This window comes from Aulostomus chinensis, chromosome 15, assembly GCF_037954235.1.
Source record: "Aulostomus chinensis isolate RoL2024-O1b breed Wild chromosome 15, RoL_Achi_v1.0, whole genome shotgun sequence".
NCBI classification, from domain to species: domain Eukaryota; kingdom Metazoa; phylum Chordata; class Actinopteri; order Syngnathiformes; family Aulostomidae; genus Aulostomus; species Aulostomus chinensis.
The window spans coordinates 24383373-24406885 of NC_141334.1; the positions used below are offsets into that span (position 1 = coordinate 24383373).

The 23513-nt window shown below is 46.3% G+C and overlaps 1 protein-coding gene across 1 annotated transcript; it reads right to left on the reverse strand.

The window, feature by feature from the left end:
• Positions 1-85: 85 nt before the first annotated feature.
• LOC147249245 (scavenger receptor cysteine-rich type 1 protein M130-like) lies at positions 86-21831 on the reverse strand. Its single transcript, XM_086226612.1, has 9 exons — positions 21676-21831; positions 17797-18102; positions 12535-12747; positions 12161-12460; positions 4829-5134; positions 4454-4759; positions 4028-4360; positions 1631-1716; positions 86-1550 (listed from the first exon to the last, which is right to left on the reverse strand). The coding sequence occupies exons 1-9, from the start codon at positions 21728-21730 to the stop codon at positions 1434-1436; spliced, it is 2022 nt and encodes a 673-aa protein (XP_086082738.1). The 5' UTR covers positions 21731-21831; the 3' UTR covers positions 86-1433.
• Between the last annotated feature and the right edge of the window lie 1682 nt (positions 21832-23513).

Below are 23513 nucleotides of genomic sequence, written 5' to 3' on the forward strand. Positions count from 1 at the left end.
ACTGAACCAGAATAAGAACGCGTTTGTGTAGAATCCTTGCTGTTCCATCATGGCAGGATTTCAAATACAGCCCAGCACTGCAAAACCACTTTGCTGCTCAGCCCCGAGGGCCGGTGTCCCCTTGTTTGCCACAAGAATCTTTTATGATATTTCTACAGTTTTATTACTCCTTATTTATCTAGTTGATACATTTTATACTGATACTTGTACTTGGCATTCATTATGGAAAGCAAAGAAAATATTTCACTGTACAGGGAAACGTGTTTTCCTGACTGTGCACACGACAAGAAGAACTTGCAATCTTGAGTCAAACAATAATTCCAGACATTGATGAGGAGCTCCATTTATCAAAGCATCGAAACGTACGTGCAGGAATTGGAATTTCAACGATTCTGCATGTCCTGCCCTTGCACTTGGTTTTCTACCTGCCTAGCAAACCACACCGCTGTTCCTTTTCGTCCAATATTTATTCGATGGATGCATGGCATGGATTTTGATGACTGAGTGAATGGTAAATCTGTAAACAAGAAACGCAGAATACTGTGAATGAGCCGACCTGAAAACATCACCTTTTTGTAATTAATCACAATGTCTCCTTACTGCTATACACAGTAGAGCACATCTGAAAAGGGTAACAGGCTAACGCTAGCGAATGGGTAATTAGCATCAATGCTAACATTTGGTAAAACTTGTATTTTGGGTAAATTATTGACATGAAACATCTACATCTAAACAACTCATGACGGTTTTTTACTAAGCTTACACTTTAAAATGTATCATTTATAGTCACTTACAGGTACAGAAGAAACTTAACGGTTTACTCTCGTTAGACAGGAAGTGGCAGGCAGCACCGGTTTCATCCCAAAATAAAACGGAAAATATGTGAAAATATTACAAACAAGTAAAGCCTCTAAGAATCAATTTAACACCAAAATACATAAGTGGCTCTCACTGAGCCAGAACACTGCACCTAAATATAAATTCTTCCTGCAGTCATTACTGCTCCATGCAGCGAAAAAGCAACAAGGCCAAATCTGCAAATCTCTTCTCCAGTTCTCCTCACATGTGGTCTGTTTCAATCTGTCAACAACTGAAGCAAACTATGAGCTGCTACGCATTTTGATTTTAGCACAATTTACCTCAGAGCTGGAAAATCTCCAGAAATTATCAGCAGAAATCACCAGCTCTGCCAACGCTTCCACATCCATCACCCGGATGTAGTTATGCTCCAACCACTAGATGGCGGCAGAGTGCTGCCAATACCTTCCCTGCTACGTGTTGAACGCACCACAACAGGCTTTACTGGGATGCACACACCACCTCGGCTGCATTCAGACTGGAAGTGGTTCGTCTGGAAGTAGCAGCTAAAAGGGTTAAACATCATGGCGATGCAAACAGAAGAAGTGTGAAGCTCGGTCGCAGTGGCGCTGCAGTCACGCATCAGTGGCGTCTTCCTGGCAGCCTCCAGCCTCTTCAACCAAGCCTTCCGCTGCAGCATCACGAGCGTTGAGTTCAATGTTCTCATGTTCTGGCTCCCGCTGCATGTTGGTCTGGAAGACACGACAGCGCACACCTCCAGTTCCTGCTGGAACAACTGCTCACAGCCAAGTACCAAGTTCAGGTGTGTTACCTTCAAGTAGTGGTGGAAGAAGACAGCACACGACACCAGGATCAGAAGGTGGACGGACGCTCTGATGATGAACTCACTTATAGGCACTGAAAAACATTTAGAATCACCACATGTGGTCAGTGACATCCCTGCTGACCACCACAGACGTGTTGATGGTTGAAGATGGTGAACGGAAGGCTGCATGTTAAAGGAACACGCAGAGAAGAGAGGTCTCTGATGGCCGTCGTCCCCAGAGCCAGACAAGGAGATGGAGACGCTTCTCTAGGGAGCTGAGACCCACGCTAGTTAGCTTAGCACAACAAATGGTAGGGGGTGGGAGGTCTGAGCACACAGGTCCTAAACAGTCGTTGTCTGTGTAAGGGACTGAAAAACATTGAATATAAACGTTTGAATCTAAAACAAAGACAACAGATGGAGTAAATGTTTGAACGAAAACACGGTCGTCCATGGTTTCTCTCTTCCTTCCACAGCTTTTGTTGATATGTTTAGAACTCTTTTGTTTATCCTCACACAAAGGTGAAGGATTAAGAAATGGTTTTGTGTGGTTTGTGATGATTTGGTGTTGTAAAAGTATTGTTTTTATCTGTAGTTCATGAAAAGATGACAAACGCCATCCAGGGGATGGTCTGTTTCATGCAGCAACATCAACGTAACGTGAAAGTAAGTTCATGGACCTCACAGTAGTGATTTATCACAGTCAAATGTGAGTTTGTGTTGGTTAAAAATGTTGAACTCTGAACTCAGAGATCTGAATGAGTTCATTGTTGTCTTTGCTCTGATGGAACTGTTGCTCCTCTGTCCGCCACATTTGAGGTCGTCATGGTGACAGAGTTTGTGAAGAGATAAGATGAAGACAAGAGATCTGACGCAGTAACGGTAACACTTGTATGTTTGTTGGTCCGTTGCTATGTTGACATGACGGGGTTGAAGTAATGGGTCTGTGAGAAGTTCAGTTTCCTATTTTATGTGAATTATTGCTGTTATTTTGCACATCATGATCATGAATTTACTTTGTGATGAACATGATTCTCTACTTCTGTGCTGATGTGACTCATGAACGTGTGTTTTTTTTAGTGCCTCAGAGTCGTAACAGAAGACCGAGTGAATGACAAATATTTTGATTTGTGTCAGAAATAAAACGGCGCTGGCCTCATGAAGACGGTCGTCCATGGTTGATCTCTTCATTGACCCCCAGTGTTCATCCTGTGTATCACATGTAGCGGTTCAGGTGCCCCTGGGTCTGGAGCCGGCTACACCTACATTCATACATCTGGGCTTGTGTAGAACTTTGGTCAGAGACATTCTAATTTTAGATCAGAGGCATAGCTGGGACTACTTTCCTGACTGGGCGCAGGGATTTGACTCAGCACCTGAGATTTCAGCCACCAAAACCAAACATCTGTTGGACCAGGAGAGCGACTGCTGCTGCTGATCATGGCCGACTTTGTAAGAGAGGAAGAGGGGGAGGAGGAGGATTACTGCAGGATGCACCAACATCCTGAGATAGTGATGCTAACACTGCCCACTCACTACCATTCATGATGCTAAGCAAACTGTGGTCTGCTGGTCTCTGTGGGTCTCAGCTCCCTCATGGACACACAGAACATGTAACTACAACATACTTGGTTTCATTTTCACCAACATGTGTTGAACCTCTTGCGGTTTCCTCTCTCTCTCTGTTTCCTGTTTGTTCAAACTGTCCAGTTCAAGTCTGGGGCCTCTTGCAACGAGGTCATTTCCTGTCAGGTTGGTTTTGACGCTGAGTTTCAAGTGTGACCTGCACAGGAGCAAATGAGCTCACACTTCCCACCACTACTCTTCAATGTGCTAAGGTAACTAGCGTGGGTCTCAGCTCCCAGGAGAAGGGTCTCCATCTCCTTGTCTGGCTCTGGGGACGATGGACAAGAAGCACATGTCCCAGAAGGTTGGTGGATTCATTTAACACACACCACTTTTACACGTACGCCATCGTTCCACTGTTACACTGAAAATGTCAAGAGTTCAGATTAAATCAGGATTAAAGAAAGGGTTCATTCTGGGTTTCAGAACTGAGCATTTTTGGATGAAAACGTAGGCCAATATTATCTGGGTTTGAGGTTTTCTATCATGAATGAACTTCAGGAGGAATTATAACTGTGGAGTCTTACAATATGAGACACTTGAACTGGACAGGAGACAAACAAAGGACAGTGAACTTTAGCTCCGCCCCCGTCTGTCAGACTAGCCTAGCCAGTTAGAAGTAGCTAGCTAGACTATTTTCCACAGTCATGTAACAGCTTCATCAGAATGTTGTCATTGTCAGGATCAAACAAGAACCAGAGAACAGAGGAAGATGAAGTGCATGTAAATGTGGTCAGGGTCACATTCCTCTGATGACTCCAGCTCGTCCTGTGTCACCTGCTATGATGAGGTGGAGCTCCTGGCTCTCAGAAGAGAAGTCATGGGGGTAAACATGGGACAGGTGATAAACACATTTGTAGTCCCCTCGGTGGGTGTGGTCTGCTGCTGAGAACAGAAAGTGGGCGGAGTGATTGAGCGCTGGTAGGGTGTAGTTCTGTGCCGTGCTAGAGGTGGAGAGGGTGAGCTGGAACACGCCTCCTTGGTACTGTGGTTCAACAGAGCAACTGATGGTGAAGTTGGAGCCCCGGAGCAGCAGAGTCTCCTGCTGCCTCACCTCACAGACGCCGTCAGTGGAGGCAGAGAAGGAGATGTTGGGCTGGACCAGCAAATCTGTGGAGGGGGGGGCAGATGAAGGGCTGAGTCAGCAGATGTGCTGGTGTCACTGAGGAAGCAGCAGCTGGTTTGGATGTCCAGCAGTGTTACCTGAGCACACCACCATCAGACTGGTATCACTTTGACCTCGATCAGTCTGCATTACACACTCCCGCAGTCCAGATGCTGACAGGACACAAGAAGACCTGATCCTCCACACAGGCCTGTATGATGAGTCCTGTCTTACATTTGTGAAAACAGCAGAGCCACAGCTCATCTGTCTACACACTGCTGAGGCAGACCGGTGGAGCCATTCAGGACCATCAGGGGTCGCTGGTCTCCACTCTCCCCGCTGTTTGATCTCCAGGGTTCCAGAACAGCGACTGGGCTCCCCCACCACCCTGACTCCATCAGGCTCTGAGCAGACACAGGAATCATGAGTGGTGGAAGTAAAGCAGTGAGATGAAGCAGATCCCCAACCTTTACCTGAGCAGACGAGGCCAATGCTTTTCCCAGGTGAGCAGGTCTTCCTCCCTGAGCCAGACCTTCCACAGCTGAGCAGAGCAGACTCATCTCCACGACACTGGAACTTTCCTGCCATGACTGGGGTCTCCATGTCTGTATACGGGCCCCCGTGGAGGAGAGAAGGAGCCCCACACCCCAACTCTCTACACACCACCTCTGCATCCTGCAGGCCAAAATCCTCCTCACACACAGAGGACCAGGGCAGGTGAGACTTCACCTCCAGTCTGCCTGAGCACAGGCTGGACCCACCCACCAGCCTGACAGACTCTGCGGAGACATCATGAAACATTGATTCTTATAATATTCATTCATTTTCTCAACTACTCATCCTGTTTTAACTCACTGGGATCACAAGAACCATGAAATTTATGTAATTTGCTTATAATTTATGAACCACCTGGGAAGCTTAATAATATGGGAACATTTTATTGAAAACTCATCTGAATCCAAACTATCGTTGGTTGTGGTCCTCAAAAACTTCATCACCGTCTGACAAAGTTCGCACACAGCACTGATTTCATTTTGCTTGTTACTTGCTGATTTGTCTTTTAAACCAAAGTTCAACAAAACGTCAGCTGTCAAAGCTGCAGGTGCTGCTCTGATCTCATCCACCATGACAGTCCATCTTCTGACTGACATGGGACGGCGCATGGAGGTGACAGAAGTGGAGACGATCAATCACTGGATCAATTCTGAGGGCTGGAGCAGATCAATCACTGGATCAATACTGATGGCTGGAGCATTTACGGATCCGATCATAAACAAAGGGAGGTCGCCTGCCTCAGGACAAAAACTGCTGTAACCCCCATGTCCTGTCACCTTTTCAGTTTAATTATTACTGACCCCTAGTGGACGTTTTGAGTGTTGTTTCTTTTTTTGCCAGTACTTTTCCTCTCATGCCTTGAAGTTGATATGTCTGTAAATAGATATGCAAACTATTGTTGTTTTAAGATGCAACTATTTACAATGTTGTGATTTCATTTGTTTATGTATGTAGTGTATTGACACACACTTTGTATTGTACTGTATTTTTCAGTTTTACAGAAACATCAGTAAAGTCGTACTCTTTGGAAGAAAATGGTTTGCTGGAGTTTGTTGTTGGCTATCTGTCAAGCTGTCGTCCGGCTACACGACTGCAAGGACAGAATAGTAAAAAGACATCTACTCAGCGGGCAGATCGTCACAAGGAGAAGAATCTTCACACTGCATGCTAACATCATCATCCTCATCACCCTCCCTGCTCACACCAGGCATACAGCAATACTGTTTGATGTCGACAAAACAAGAGGTCACAATGGATGTTACAGAAGAGGAAAATAGAGATCCAAGTGAAGACAAGGTCTGCCTCTAGCAGTTCCAGAAAGTCTAATATTTCTGCTATCAGTGCAGCAGCTGTCAGGGTACGTGTTAGAGTGGAAGCTGCACGTGCATGTGCTGAGTATGCCAAGAAGGAATCACAGATTATGATTGAGAAAGCGCAGTTGGAGGCTAAATTAAAGAACTTGCAGCATGATAAAGAAGTGGCAGAAGCCATTGCTGAAGCAAATGTCCTTGAGTCAGCTGGAGATGATAAAAGCAGTGCTGCAGTCAGTCAGTCATGTGATCACTGAACGCACAGGGCAGTACGTAATACAAATGTTGGAGTTACGGCTATCTGCCGATGATGATTTTCAGTCTGCCGAAGGCGATGACCGGACTGCTGACGGCAATAAAGAAGCTATGGGCCATGTAGAGCCTACAGTTCATGTACTGAAATCACTCACGCCACCAATGCGAGGCCCAAATGTCTCATATGATGCACAGCGCTTCTCCACTATCGAGCATCAAGACATTCCTGCATCACAACGACATAGTAGGCCAACGGAAAAACTTGGACGGCTTTCTCCAGAGCTGCGCACATGCAGCAAGTTTCAAAGCTCACCAAACAAAACCACATTTTTCAGTTTTCGCACCTCACCACACAAACCCACTGAAACCAGTGATACGAATGACATCAGTGACATGGCTAGGTACCTAGCACGCAGAGACATTGTCCCTTCTTGTCTTACCAAGTTCGATGATTCACCAGAGAATTATTGGGCTTGGAGGACGTCCTTCAAGAATGTCACTGATGGTCTACTACTCAGTGCCAAAGAAGAACTTGACCTTCTGGTTAAGTGGTTGGGAAGTGTGTCTGGAAAACATGTAAAAAGAATGCGTGCTGCATATAAGTGATCCAGATCTCGGCCTGCACAAAGCGTGGCAACGCTTGGAAGAGTGCTTCGGGTCGGCAGAAGTAATCGAAAAGTCCTTCTTTGACAGACTGGACACATTCCCTAAAATCACCAATAAAGACGCTATGCAACTGAGAGAGCTCAGTGACCTTTTCCAAGAGCTGGAATCAGCCAAGTTCGAGGGTTACTTGACTGGTCTCGGGTATCTAGACACTCCCCGTGGTAACTGCACCCATTGTGGAAAAATTGCCCTACAACATCCAAGAGATCCAAGAGAAGTGGATCTCACAGGGTTCCAAATACAAAGACGAGCATCTAGTAGCCTTTCCTCCCTTTGAATTCTTCTGCGATTTCATCAGCCGGGAGGCAAGAGCTGGCAATGACCCAAGTTTTAGGCTCTCGACGTCTAATACACCCCATATTAAGCCAGAGCAGCCATTCAAAAGACAAGGGAAGAGCATGATATCTGTACATAAGACAGATGTTGCTCAAGAGAAAGAACCACAAGATGGTTCAGGCTCCACAACTGGTGATGTCAAAAAGCTACGCCCTCTCCATAAAAAGCCGCACCCTTTAGCTTGCTGCAGAGGATTCTGAATCAAGCTTCTCGAAGATCGCAAGGCTTTTCTCAGAGACAACGGTATTTGCTTTAAATGTTGTGCCACAACAACTCACCAAGCCAAGAACTGCATCACAGCCATTAAGTGCAAGGAATGTTAGAGTGATAGCCACATCTCCGCACTTCATCCAGGACCTGCCCCATCGGCTCGTCTCAGTATGGCGGGGAGGTAGAAGTAGAGCCAGCCCAATCTACAGTCACCTCAAAATGTACTGATGTTTGTGGAAAGGGTCAAAGCGGCAGATCCTGTTCAAAGATTTGCCTGGTTAATATATTCCCAGAAGCACACCCTGAGAGTGCCACAAGGGCATATGTTGAGCTTGATGACCAAAGCAATTGGTCACTTGCATGGTCTGAGCTTTTTGATATGTTCCACATCAAAGGGTCAGATTCTCCGTTCACACTTTGTACTTGTACAGGTACGACACTGATGACTGGAAGAAGAGCTAAAGGATTTGTGGTGGAATCTGTCGATGGAGCTGCAAGAGTCACTCTACCAACGCTTCTAGAGTGCAACAACATTCCAACCGACAGAGCTGAAATATCTGTGCCAGAGGCAGCTTTGCATCATTCCCATCTCGAACCAATAGCGCACAGCATACCACCTTTGGATTCTAAAGCACAGATCCTTCTCCTATTAGGCCGCAACATCCTTAGAGTGCATAAGGTGTGTGAGCAGTGTTAACGGTCCAAATGATGCCCCGTACGCGCAACGCCTCGACCTGGGATGTGTCATCATTGGAGAAGTCTGCCTAGAGGCAGCTCATAAACCAACAGACATCCAAAGCTACCACACCAATGTGCTTGAGAACCAACACCCTTCATTCTTCAGACCATGTCCGAACAAGATCCAAGTGAAGGGAGCAATATGTTCTGAAACCAAGACATCAAGTTTCAGCAGCACAAGGCATCTGTAATATCCAAGAAGACAACTTGAGAAGCTCTATCTTCAATACACCTGGAGATGACAACAAGATTGGGCTCTCTACTGAAGATGGTCAGTTCTTGGAAGTCATGGACAAAGAGATATATATGGATGACTGCAACAGCTGGGTGGCACCACTGCCATTCAGAACACCACGCCAGCAACTCCCGAACAACTGAAAGCAGGCCCTCGTGAGACTCAACTCTCTTCAGCGGATGCTGGAGAAAAAGCCAGACATGAAGAGTCACTTCATCACCTTCATGCGGAATATTTTTTACCCCAACCACGCTGAGCTGGCTCCTGCATTGAAGGATGGACAAGAATGCTGGTTCTTACCTACCTTTGGGGTATATCACCCGTGGAAACCAGTGTCGTGTCGTCTTCGATTCCAGTGCAAAGTGGTGTGTCATTGAATGATGTTCTCTTGACTGGGCTTAAATAGCAGTCTCATAGGACTGCTGATGCGATTCAGACGGGAACCAATTGCTGTCATTGTGGACACTGAGCAAATGTTCCACAGTTTTGTTGTGAGAGACGATCACAGGGATTTTCTCTGTTTCCTCTGGTACAAGGACAACGACCCCAGCAAGAACATATGTGTGTACCGTATGAAGGTTCACGTATTCGGCAACAGTCCCTTGCCTGCGGTTGCAATATATGGTCTTCGGCGTGCTGCAGCTCATGGTGAAGGTGAGTATGGCTCTGATGCCAAGGAGTTCATTGAAAGGGAGTTCTACGTAGACTATGGACTCTTGTCAAGGCCTACGGCACATGAAGTCATAGACTTGCTGAGGCGGACACAGGAGATGCTTGCAGAGTCAGTCCTTCAACTTCACAAGGTAGCTTCCAATAAGCAAGAATTTATGGAAGCTTTCCCTGCTGAGAAATGAGCAAAGGGACTAAAGGACCCGACCTTGGATGTTGATCCCACTCCCATTCAACAGAGTCTTGGGGTAAGCTGGGATCTGAAGAAAGATGTCTTCACGTTTCAAGTAGCAGAATCATCAAAGCCCTTCACACGTCGGCGTGTTCTAGCTACCATTAACGGACTCTTTGATCCACTTGGATTTGTTTCACCTTTTACCATTCAGGGAAAGATACTGCTACGAGAGCTCACTAATAAAGCCTCAGATTGGGACTCTCCTCTTCCTCCAGAGAGGGAGGATGAGAGGGATGCTTGGAGAAGTCTCTTCAAGACCTCAGGATGTTAGAGATCCCAAGACCCTATTCTGCTTTGACAATTTCAACAGCAACAAGAAGGCAGCTGCACGTGTTCTCGGATGCGTCCGAGAGCTATCGCAGCTGTCGTCTATCTCCGAGTCACAGATGCTGATCAAAATTGTCAACTAGGATTTGTCACTGGCAAAGCAAAGATAGCTCCTCTGTCAGCCCACACTATTCCAAGATTGGAACTAAGAGCTGCCGTCCTGGCTGTGGAGGTCGCCGAGCTAGTCACAAGCGAACTAGACGTGGCTCTGGTCGAGGTCAAGTTCTACACTGATAGCCGAGTTGTCCTGGGTTACATCAACAACCAAACAAGAAGAGTCTATGTATATGTGAGCAACAGAGTGCAGCGTATACGGAGGTCTTCTGAACCAACCCAGTGGCTCTACATCTCCACAAGTCAGAACCCAGCCAACATTACTACACGTTCTGTGCCTGCAGCCATGTTGAGCAATGCAACCTGGCTCAAAGGACCAGGGTTTCTGCTGCAAGCAGCGGAATGGTCTGCACCTGAAAGCCTCTGATCTAATTGAGCCTGATTCAGACAAAGAGGTACGGGCACACATCACCAATGTGTCCAAGGACAAACCCACTTTGAATCACACAGATTCAAGCATTTCTCCTCATGGAAGAGGTTTGTGTGAGCCATCAGCGCACTTATTCATGTTGCAGAATCCTACAAGGGTACCAATAAAGCCCAGGATCAAACTTGCAGTTCATGGCACCACTGCAAGCAGCCACGCACAGTTGAAGAACTGACGAAAACTTAACTCGTCATCATCAAATGCGTGCAGAGAGAAGCTTTCGAGGATGGGCTTGACTGCATAGCAGCTGGAAGGGACCTCTCAAAAGGCAGGCCCCTAAGGAAACTCAACCCCTACTGTGATAAAGACGGACTCCTAAGGATAGGAGGATGGCTCAGACAATCAGAACTTGCCTACAAGGAGCATCCTCTTATTATCCTGGGACGAAGCCACATTGCAAAACTGCTTGTGGATCACTATCGCCAACGGGTGATGCACCAAGGTAGAGTTTTCAAAGAAGGTGCACTCTGCGCTGCAGGATATTGGATCATGGGAGCAAGGAGATTGATCAAAAGCATTCTTCACAACTGCATTACATGCAACAAACTCAGCGGAAGAGCGACAGAGCAGAGGATGGTCAACCTACCCCACGACCGCCTGGGTAGTGAACCTCCGTTCAGCTACGTGGGACGGGACGTATTCGGCCCCTGGCATGTAGTCACAAGACGGACAAGAGATGACAAGCGAACAGTAAAAGATGGGCTGTTCTCTTTACCTGCTTAAGTACACGCGCCGTCCACATTGAATTGATCGAGTCAATGGACACGTCAAGTATTATCGATGCGCTGTACAGGTTCTTTAGTCTGCAAGGACCTGCAAAGCAGATTTGATCAGATTGTGGAACAAATTTCATGGGTGCTATCAGAGAGTTGGGCTTTCTGCTATCCGACCCCAACATGCCTAGCATCAGAAGGTATCTGGGAGTGGAAGGATGCTCAAGGATCCTAAACCCGCCTCATTCATCCCACATGGGAGGATCCTGGGAAAGGATGATAGGCATATCCTTGACTCCATGCTGCTCCAGACTAGCCCTTCTCGCCTGACTCATGAAGTGCTCTCCACCATGATGGCAGAAGTTGATGCCATGCCTCTCAACCCTATTTCAATGGATCCAGACTCTCCCTTTCTTCTGACGCCGGCTATGCTATGCTTTTAACCCATAAGGTGTGCACTCCACTTCCTCCTCCAGGAAATTTCACTGATGCGGACCTCTGCAGGTAACAGTAGAAACAGGTTAAGCATCTTGCAAACACCTTTTGGAGTCGCTGGAGATGCGAATATCTCACGACACTACAAGGCCGCAGCAAGTGGCAAAAGCAACACCCTGATCTCAAAGTTGGTGATTTGGTCTTATTAAAAGATGCTCAAGCCAAACGCAATGACTGGCCCATGGGGCATGTTACTATCTTCCAAATCAAAGTCACAGTAGGGTTTTGTTATAATGACCTTGTCAGAGCTGCTTTGACATTCTGACTTCAGTCCAGTGCTTCTGTTCGTAGGTAACATCACTCTGTGCTGGAGAAATCATGACTCACTCACCTTCCTCTTCTTATTGCTTGTTTAGGCTGAACCCCCAACACACACACACACACACACGCACGTACGCACGCACGCACGCACGCACGCACGCACGCACGCACGCACACACACACATTGTGTGAATGTAGAAAAACAAAGTCAACTTGTCCTGGACCACAGTAACATGACTGTTAATGTCAATAAAGTTACCTGAGCAGGTGATTTCAACCATGGTGGAACGAAGCAGATTTGATGAGCTCACACACTCTTTCAGGATTGATCTTTTCTGAAAGCACTCAGAGTCAATGGCCCACTTGAGTTGTTCTGAGGACTCCTTTCTCTCCTGTGTTGAGATGACAGAACCACAGTCCAGCCGTCTACATATCACAGCTGCTTCCTTCAGGGTCCAGTTAATGTCTCTCCTTGCTGCTCTCCACTCTCCCAGGTGTTTCACCTCCAGTCTACCAGCACAGTGGTTTGCTCCTCCCACCAACCTGACATCATCAGCGTCTGAGCAGAGAAAAGAGGATCATTAATACATAAACATGCAACAGAAGAGAGGTGGACCAGAACCAAAGCTCCACCTGAGCAGGTGAGTCCAACTGGTTTCCCAGGTGAGCAGGTGTTTCCAGACCCCCCCTCCACGACTGAAGGTGGCCCACATCCCAGCTCTTGACACAGCACCTCTGCATCCTGCATGTCAAAGTCCTCTTCACACACCGAGGACCACAGCTGGTTAGATTTCACCTCCAGTCTGCCAGAGCAAAGGTTAGAGCCGTTCACCAGCCTAACAGACTCTGAAGATGACAACAAGAAGCAGATTCATGATGAGAATGAGTTCATGTTAACATGTACTCACCTGTTCATGCCTCTGACATGCTAAGTAGCAAAAACCTGAGAATGAGACAGGAAATATAGAATAGCAAGGAATTTATCCTCCTTGTAAGAATTCATGTGATTATTGAAGCTGGGACACGTTATTCCTGCTTGAGGAAGGATGCTTATCACGCTGTTCCCTGTGCAGTTTCACTATCTATCTCATCCCCACAGGTAGAAATGAAAAACTAAGGCTTTGGTGAGGACAGTGAAGAAATGGACATTAGAGTCAAAGCTGGAGTTTCATGCCTGCTTTGACTGCACTGATTGGGGGTCTTTGAAGCTGCAACGAAACTGTGGTGTCTGAAACACCTGGAGCTGAACCTGCTCAAGAATGTGGAGATGACAGTGGACTTCAGGAGAAACCCACCCACACTCTCCCCCCCACCATCCTCAACAACACAGTGTCTACTGGGGACACTTTCAACTCGGGAACCAAAATCTCCCAGAACCGTAAGTGAACCTCCAACATGGACGCTGTCCAGAAAGAAGCCCAGGAGACGTTATACTTCCTGTGACAGCTCAGGAAGTTTAACCTGCCACAGGAGCTGCTGACCATCTTCTATACTGCAATCATTCAGGCTGTCCTGTGTACAGCCATCACTGTCTGGTCTGGATCGGCCACCAAACAAGACAGGATCAGACTGCAACGGACAATCGGGTGAGCAGAGACAATCACCGGGGCCGACCTGCCTTCCAGCCAGGACCTTTATCGGTTCAGGGTCAGGGAACGGGCAGGCACCGTCTCTGCTGACCCATCACACCCCAGTCACAAACTGTTTGATCCCCTCCCCTCTGGAAGATGCTACAGAGCCCTGGATGCTAAGACCACCAGGCACAAAAGCAATTTCTCCCCTCAGGCTTTCACTCTTTGAACAGTAAATAGTCAGAGTGTCACGAAATAAAAACAAAACAAAAAAATATTCATACTTTTTGTATCCACACTGCACATTTGCATTCCTACTGTACATTTTTGTACATATACTGTCTATTTTGTACATACCTCTGTATGTATATTTTTCCATCTTATCCTTTTTAACCTAACTTAGAGAGAGTCAGAATGTGATTAGGTGTGAGCGCCTCAAGGTCATCTCGGTCATCAGAGACTTTTGTGATTGGTCTGTCATTCAATATGGCCTCAGCCTCACAGAAAACAGTGTGGAGCCCTTCATCGTCCAGCATTTGCTGTTTGAGAACTGAAGTGAGAACCCTCTTCGAAGAATGAATCAAGCATTCCCACACACTGCCATGATGGGAAGCTGCAGCTGTGTTAAAGTTCCACTTTATGCCATCCTGCACCAAAGCTCTCTGAATGTTTCCATGATTTAAACCAGCCACACTTTCTTTCAGCTCCCTGTTGGCTCAAACAAAGTTTGTGCCATTGTCAGACCTGGTGGTGGAGACTGGGCCTCGTCTACAGATGAATCTCCGAATAGCATTGATGCATGAAGCTGCATCCAAAGTATGTGCCACCTCCAAATGCACAGCAGGGCTGGTCAGACAAGTAAAAAGCACTCCATACTTTTTAACAACACTCCTGCCGCTTTTAACGTCGATAGGCCCTAAATAGTCAACCCTGACATCTGTAAAAGGGGCTCTGTTGGACAAAACTCGTTCCTCAGACAAGTCAGCCATTTTCTGTTCAATGAGCTTCCCCCTGTTGCACCTGCAAATCACACAGTCAGATATCACTTTACTTGCAGCAGAATTTGCATTGATGATCCAGTACCTCTGACGCAGTCTGGACAGCATGTGATTTCGTCCTGCATGTCCCAGTTGATGATGAATGTGGTGCAAAATCAGTTCAGACACATGCAGATCCTTGGACAGAATGACTGGCGGACAGCGGATGCTCCATCTACCTTTTTTTTTTTAAGCCAGCCATCACTTTTTATTGATTAAAGTGCGGTGTTATGAATCAATTTCTACACAAGTTGTGTAATTCTGTGTGGTCTCAACTGTGAGTTCCCATGTAATTCTTGTGTAGCCTTGGAAGTGTGTATCATCCTGACAGCCAGTGTATCTGAAAGAACCAACGGAACGAAAATCAGTGAGATCTGTGCGAGCACGAAGCTTAACTGGGTGGATGCTTTGCCACTAGCACTAATAAGCTACCGCATGCAAACTAACAGAAATACACATTTCATGCCACACCAGATGCTTACGGGCCATCTTACACCTGCTCCACGCTTGAGAAGTCCTCACAAAGGACCTAATCTTGAAGAATTGCAAATGGGACTGTCTGACTATATGAAACAACTAACTGCTGTCCATAAGTCCATATACTTGCAGGAAAAATCAAAGGTGCCAAAGGCTGACCAGGTGGTCGAGAGACAGGTGGTGCCAGGCGACCGGGTGTACGTGAAAGTTTACAGGAGAAAGTGGCACGAGCTATTTTGTGTTGTAAACTGTAATACTCTGAGAATAAAATCCCGTTGGCTGTACTCTATCTCTCTCGCTTTGGTCTATTCTTATATTTTGTCACTCGGTGACTAGTGGGGTTTCTGATCGAAACAATTTTACAGCCACTCTTGAGTGATGCGATTTCAGCTTTAAATTTGTGTTCTTGTGCATACAGAATGATTGACTGCTCTGTCTTCAGGGGTCAGACTCTGTCCTTTGAGCGTGGTTTGAAAGCTCTACATTTTCCTTTCCACTGCAGATCCTTGAGTCTCCAGCTCATCCTTATTGAAGTCTGCAGAGGCACACAACTCCTTTCTCTTCTGTCCCAATAGCAGAAGAGTTCTTTTGACCCTCAGCAACCAAGCAACAGACATTTTTAGCTTCATCCAAGATGAAAAGTAACAAAGCAGGCGATCAGGCTGCACAACAACAGAGTTCACGGTCAAATCCTTTCTGACCCCGTTGTTATCTGCAGGAATCACATCCAGATCAGCATCCAACTTAGGCCAAACCTCCTTTAGCTCACAGAGAAACTTTGGACCGTGTATCCATCCTCTGCCTTTCAGAAATGCTCTGCCCTCATTAATCATTGACGAACCATCCGCTGAATTCTCCTTTGCTTCGACATACTGTATCTCCACTGATCAACTTTTTCTGCTTCTCTGATTTTGGAGACGCTGCGACAAAAGTGTGAAATCGCCTGGTTTCATTGTGAATGCATTTAAGAACAGTTGAGCTCTCTCCATGGGTCAGAGAGGCAGACACTTTAACTACGTTTAAATCCAGGCTTAAGACTTTCCTTTATGACAGAGCCTTCAGTTAGGACTGGTTCAGGTAGCGCTGAACCATTGATAGCTATGCTGCTATAGGCTGAGACTGCTGGGGGACACATTAGGTTATGTGGAGCCCTTCCCTCCTCCCCCCTCCTCTCCTCTCCTCTCCTCTCCTCTCCCCCTCTCTCCTCCTCTCCTCCCTGCACATTTTTGGAACTGTCATTACCACTACTTGTTGCACTTTTTAGTTTGGCCTTGGTGTCTCGCAGTCTCTCTGTGTTTCCACAGATCCACCAGAGCCCCCCCCCCCCTTATTCCCCTGCTGTTACACCGGCCTGCGCTCCCCTCCCATGAACCAGTCTGCCATCCAGTCCCCCATCAAGCTGGCTTGCTCTCCCTGCCTCCCCTTCCAGAAGCTTCCTTCTTCAACTGTTAACACTTCCATGTTTCCCACATTTTGTATTGTAAACTGTTTTCTTGTCCGGAGCAACATCTACTGCACGTCTGTCCGTCCTGGGTGAGGGATCCCTCCTCTGTTGCTTACCCTGAGGTTTCTCAGATTTTTCCCTGTTAAAGTTTTTCTATGGAGTTTTTCCTCAGTCGATGTGAGGGTCTGAGGACAGAGGATGTTGTTATGATGCCATGTGAAGCCCTTTGAGACAAACTGTTGGTGAAAACGGGCTCTACAAATAAAATTGCCTTGCCTTGTGCTGTCAGGCCAAAAAACTGACTTCTCCAGCTGCAGTTACAACACCTTCTGAGGCATTTTATCAACTCGGACTGCAAGAACTTGAGAGCTCATTCTTTATCAAATCAACATTTTCCTTCGATGCCATTAACGCATTCAATGTATAATGTATGTGTACAATGAATGTAGTGGCCGTTTGTCCACTAAACAAAACAAAACAAAACAAAACAAAACAAAAAAAACAATGAAAAATTTCAAATCAAACTTTCCACAATAAAAACTCAAAAGGCCACTTTTGCGCCGTGGGTTGTGGTGTACATGGATGGGAAAAACATGAGGTCCAAACAAATGTCCAGTTTCAACAAAAAAACATGGTTTATTCCGCATTCCGATTGAGAATAATGAAATCTAAACACTAAACTAAATAAATACGCAACTAAATAACACTAAATAGCTCCGACAGATGGTAAGATACATCCTGAAGTGTGTGCTTCTAAAACTGTCTGGTGTGCATCTCAGTCAAAGAGCAGCGATTGTCAGCAGTGCTCGGCACAGTGTCATCTACCTGTGCTGGACCCTGAGCGGCACACACTGCGTCTTCTACTGGCACCTGTGATGATTGTGTGTTGCTGTGAAAGGTGCTTCCAACAGAGGCTCCAGCTGTCTGCTGGCCACCTCTGTTGTAGCAGAACAGAGGCGCTATGCAACTCTTCCATGGTCACAACGGAGGTACTCAGTTCAAAAAGTTTAACAACCACTGGCCTGAAGCATAGAGAAGTGAACTTGTGACCACAGGGTTGGTGGTTCAACCCTCAGGACTGGTAGGAGGAAGCAGCCACCCTCATTAACATCATGAGGTGCCCTTCAGCAAGGCTTTAAGGGGTGGGACTGAGCAGCTTGTGTTCTATGATTGTGAATGTGATCAGGGTGCTCCTGCAAATGTAAGTCACTCTCAGAGAGAGTCCTCTGACTAAATCAAGGTAAAAAGAGAACATTGGTTTGTCGTCATTGTCAGAATAATAGAGGAACATTTGTGAACATGTAAACAGCCAAAGTCAACTTGTCCTAGACCACAGTAACACGACTGTTAGTGTCAATAAAGTTACCTGAGCAGGTGATTTCCAGGATAATGGAACCAGATGAGCTCGATGGTTCCACACACTCCTTCATTGTAGCAGCAGACTGAACACACTCAGAGTTGATGGACCACATGAGTCGTTCCAAGGAGTCGTCTCTCTCCTGTGTAGAGACAGCAGAACCACAGTCCAGCCGTCTACACATCACAGCTGTTTCCTTCAGGCTCCAGGACGAGAACAAGTCTGTCTCTGCTGTTCTCCACTCTTCCAGGTGTTTCACCTCCAGTCTGCCAGCACAGTGGTTTGCTCCTCCCACCAACCTGACATCATCAGCATCTGAGCAGAGAAAAGAGAATCATTAATGCATGAATATGCAACAGAAGAGAGGTGGACCAGAACCAAAGCTCCACCTGAGCAGGTGAGTCCAACAGGTTTGCCAGGTGAGCAGGTGTTTCCAGACCCTGAGCTATCATAGTCCAGGAGGGAAGATTTATGGCCCTCACACTGGAACGCCTGAGCCCAGAATGGAGGGTCTGCTGTTCCAAAAAGCCCCCCCTCTAATTGAACTGCTGTCCTGAGTTTTATTTTTGTCATCTTTGCTGCTGCTGCTCACTGCAGGTCCTCCCAGCTCTTATTTTGAAGGAGCCGTAGTGAGAGTGCTGTGCCTGCAGCATGAGTGGTCATCTGACAGCAGGAGCAAATCAGAGCAACGTTCCAATAAAGTCAGAGCGCTTCTCATCCACCTGACTCAGCATTTTTGGGACAAGAAAGGACGGACATTGGAGAAGGGTGGAGCTGACAGGGATGGAGAAGAAAATGTATGTATGTGTGTGTGTGTGTGTGTGTGTGTGTGTGTGTGTGTGTGTGTGTGGCGGGCAGCTAAACACTGAAAAACTGTTGCTTAAGTTACAAGCAGCACCACTGGATGAGTCAGTGGTTTGAAGTAAACATGCTAGCTTTGTTTATACTGTATATGATCTAACCTCCTGTACTCAGTTAATTCATAGAGTGATGCAAATGATACTCCTAAACTGTATCATACTACATTATTACACATTTATACTTTGATTCATCTGCACGTTCCAGTTTATTTGCACAATCCCAGAAACCTTCAGGTGAGAGGCGGGGTTCCCCTGGATGGGTCACCAGTCCATGGCAGGGCCAACACATAGAGACAGACAACCATTGGCTCTCCCAGCCACGCCTACGGTCAATTTAGAGTCTGGATTAACCTGGTCCCTCTTGATGTCTTTGGACTGTGGAGGACGCTGGAGTACCAGAGAGAACCCAGCAGGAACAGGGAGAACATGGAGACTCACACAGAAAGACCCCGTGCTGCAGCCGGGGCTCCACCCACAACCTTGATGACATCACCTTTATATTAATATCACAACTATGGTTGATGTTTTATTATTATTGTTATAAACATAAATTACATATTTCGGCATTACTTTTTTCAGTGAGGGATAATCTAACTAATCACTTTCTCTATCGTTACAACGCCGTCACCAACACGCCGTCACCACGCATTAAGGAAGCCACCAACTGCCATCCAAGTTGGCTCACAGACACAGGAGCCACCAATGTGCGTGTTTTTTTCTCCTTTGGTGAGGGGGAGGGGAAGGGAGGGGCGAGATAACCGCCTCAGTGATGATGATTGGCTAAGAAAGTAAGAGTTCATGTTCAGCCAACCAGAGACATCAGGTGGGCGGGTGTTTACACACAAACCCAGCACGTAGCAGCACACACACATTATCAGAGATGGCGAGTCCGGAGTCACGGGGAAAGATGGCGTTTTCAAGACGGAAGTATAGGCACTACTTTAACTTCATTGAGGTTAAAGGTCAAAATGTCCATGTTGAGTGTAGGTTATGTCGTCCCAGAGCAAAGAGGCTGTCAACATCCAATGTCAGCAACTCCAATTTAATGAAGCGCCTCTCGACGGACCAGGCTTCTACTAAACTAGTGGCCAGAAACACCGTTGTCACCGCTGATGGTGACAGCAAGGAGGTGCTGCTAACGTGAGCTCTGCCAACAAAGGAGGACAGGAGCCACGCGTCCAAGCAGCCACTGCTGGATTTTTCTGGGGGTGTGATGTCCTGGCCCCCCACATCAGCTACAGCCAGCTACGCACAGCATCCAAGACAAACCGTAGCACACACACATACACGTACACACGCGTATACACACATACACGCATGGAGCGCACAACTGACCCATAAACACACACTCAGACATTTATCTTAAAATTATATTAAACCAAATGGTAAGCCTGCACCGGAAAGTCTGCAACCAATGTTTTTTCTTTCTTTTTTTGTTGTTGTTGTTACTTTTTCTTTGTTTGTTTATTTGTTTTTTGTTTGTTTTTTGTGTTTTTTTTATAATTGTTGTTTTTTTCTTCTATTGCTGTTGTTGTTTTTGTCTCCCCCCTCCCCCTTGTCCTCGCTGTCCTGTCCCTGTTCTCTCTTCCTGTCCACTCCTGAGCCTCAGTCCGGTAGCTTCATCAATGAACCAACACCATTCCTAATAAAATTAAACATAAATGGCAATAGGAGGAGTTTATCAGATTCCTCCTATACAGAATAAAACTGCCTCAGTACAACAAGGCACCAGGAACATGGATGCTGCTTGCCTCAGCTACTGAACAGGACAGGTACAAAAAAAAAAAAAAAAAAAGCCAATCAGCCAATATATACAAGCAGGTTGGGTCGTGTTGACTTTGGGGTTCCAAAAAGCCGCAGCAACCATTCAGGAAACCTCCCAACCTCCCTGTGGCCTCCCTGCCTTCAGGTGCCGACCCAACCAAAACACACAGTGAAGGAACAACAGTTCTGGGGCCACAAACAGGCGGCCGGCGGGCCAGATGAGGCCCGGGGGCCACCTTTTGAGGATCATTGACATGAACCAACTCATGGGGATGGTGTGGATAACAACAGTTACCAGGTCACCACAAATGTTCAGAGTTGCCATTTCTGATATCAAATATCCACTTTCTTCTTCCATTCTTATGAGGCCAATTATTATCCCAGTCATTATTGCTGTCATTGGTATCTGTGTTTTGTTCATCACTGCTGTTACTGACCTGATGACTAATTTCTGTATTTTGTCTCCTTCTTTACTTGTTTAATCTCTTCAGTCTCCAACAGGACCTTTACAGGACAGAGATGTCCAGCACCCAGTGAAGGACTTTACTGAGCTCATGTGGAGAGACGCCTCTCACCTGGGACTTCCTCAGCTTCACTCCTCCTTCAGTGCTTCATCTCTTTTTCCTGTCATTTATGATTTATTTATCCACCCATTTATTTATTCTACTCCTTTTGCAAGTACCTTCTTCATTATGTCATTCATTAGCCTGCCATGATAGATATTGTGGCATTAATAAAACACGAGATACAAAGAAACTGAACAGAACACACACACACACACACACACACACACACACACACACACACACACACACACACACAGTTTCTGCAAATATGGCTTCAGTTGCTTTGATTCTCGTGTCTTATTTCATGGTTCAGTTGTTGACACTTGGTCTTTTCTCACTGTTAACTTGTCTCTCCTGCTTCATGTAAAATAAAAGAACATTTTTAAAGTTGATCTGAAGCTCAGGTGAGACCAGTTAGACTGTGGTGGCCTGACACTCTCTGGGTTTAGCAGCAGCTCAGTCACCACTTTTGATTGAACGACTGTGGTTCTACCAGCACACGAGAACTGGACAACAGTCCATTTATTGGACTTCATTACAAACGGAACACAGAGCATCAGACCAGTTTAGGGCCGACTGGAGTCGATCCAGAAATCCAGCTGCTGCCTCCAGGACATGAGCCAGTTGATTTGAGCCGTTTCAAACACACCTCTATCTTCAGCATGCAGATGAACAACAACCTCCAAGAGGAAGCCTACCTAAGCTCCAGAGCACCGGCAGCACCAGCAGCACCAGCAGCACCCTGCCATCCATGTCCAGTGTGAAGCTCCTCTGAATGTCTGCTACTGGTTTCTTCACTCTTATTTCCTGATCAGGACTCTTAAGTGCAGGTTTTCATGTGCGAGTCAACGGCTCCTGATATGGTGAAGTGATACGAAGACAGAGCTGAGGGTTGGACACGTCATCCAGACCAGAGCTGCAACTCTCATCATCTTCTGATCAGATGAGCAGCTTCCTCTGCTGCAGATGGATCAGATTGTCAGGACCACATCTCCTGTTTCCTCGTATAAAACCACACGTACTTCATAAAACAAGCCTGACCCACTGAACACCTTTCATGTTCACTGCATTTTACAAAACAGAGAGGATTTCAAAGTCAAGTTCTCAGATAAATTAGCTGAGTTTCACTTGAATCCAAACACTGATAAAAGTCAGAGGACAGACAGACAGACAGACAGACAGACAGGCAGGGTAGACGGGCATTAAATAAAAGGAAAATCTCACAAAATCTCTGACTTTGTAAAACATTTATTAAAACATACACTTCAACTGACTTCCAGGTGATTTCCTTGTTGTGGTTCCTTCTAATTTTTAGGGAGTTCCTAGATGAGTCACTCATGACTTTTCACCTTGTTTTTTAAGGAACTACGAAAAAAGATTTTTGGCAAAATTTTTGGCAGAAATTTCTGGAATCTTAATAACAAACCTGCCAGACAAATCATAAAAAGAACATGCAGGAAAATAAGCAACCCTCACTTCACTTTAATTGATAGTTTTGAGGTCAGCTCACTGATCCTGGATCAGATTTGTGTTTGAAGGATAAAAGCAAGGGTGGCACCAGTAGTAGCCCAGTAAAAGCCTACTGGGAGCTGTGGAACCTATTAATTATAGTCAAGTTACTAAGAATGATTAATTTGTTTTATCATTGAGTTTCTCATGGCGGCTTTGTGGAGCAGTGGTCCTCACTGTCGCCTCACAGCTAGAAGGTTGTGGGTGGAGCCCCGGCTGGAGCACGGGGTCTTTCTGTGTGGAGTCTCCATGTTCTCCCTGTTCCTGCTGGGTTCTCTCTGGTACTCCAGCTTCCTCCACAGTCCAAAGACATCAAGAGGGGACCAGGTTAATCCAGACTCTAAATTGACCGTAGGCGTGGCTGGGAGAGCCAATGGTTGTCTGTCTCTATGTGTTGGCCCTGCCATGGACTGGTGACCCATCCAGGGGGAAGGCTGCTGGGATAGGCTCCACCCCCACCACCCTTAACAGGAGAAGAGGGAGGAAATGGATGGATGAATGGATGGATGAATGGAAGGATGGATGGATGGATGGAAGGATGGATGGATAAAAGCAACTGGACTTGCTTGAATGTCTTGAAGAGGCTTCATCATCCATGTACTTCTTGTCTTGTTGTAATTGCAGTATTTCAACCTTTAACTGGGTCATGTTGAGACATTGTCACCACATATTTCTAGTCAGGGAAACTGAACTGGTGTCTTCAGGTCTGTTAAAAGAACCCTGGAAGTGAATGTGTTCACCAGACCAGGTTTAGGGAAAAGGGTTTCAATGTATTTCTGTGTGAGAAGCAGGGTTGCACCACAGGCTCGTATTTTTGTGTCAAATATACAAATCTTTGTTCAGTCTTACAAGCAGGAGGAAGGGGAGAGGCTGGGTGAGAGTGAGAGTCAGTGGCTGCAAACGATAGAGGAGGGGGAGGAGACCAACCACACTCATGAGATGTTAATCAGCACAGACATGCAGCACTGAGAGAGACGACGTGACAGAAAACTGTTTTTGCTCTTAACTTGCTTTTGCTTGTCTCTGA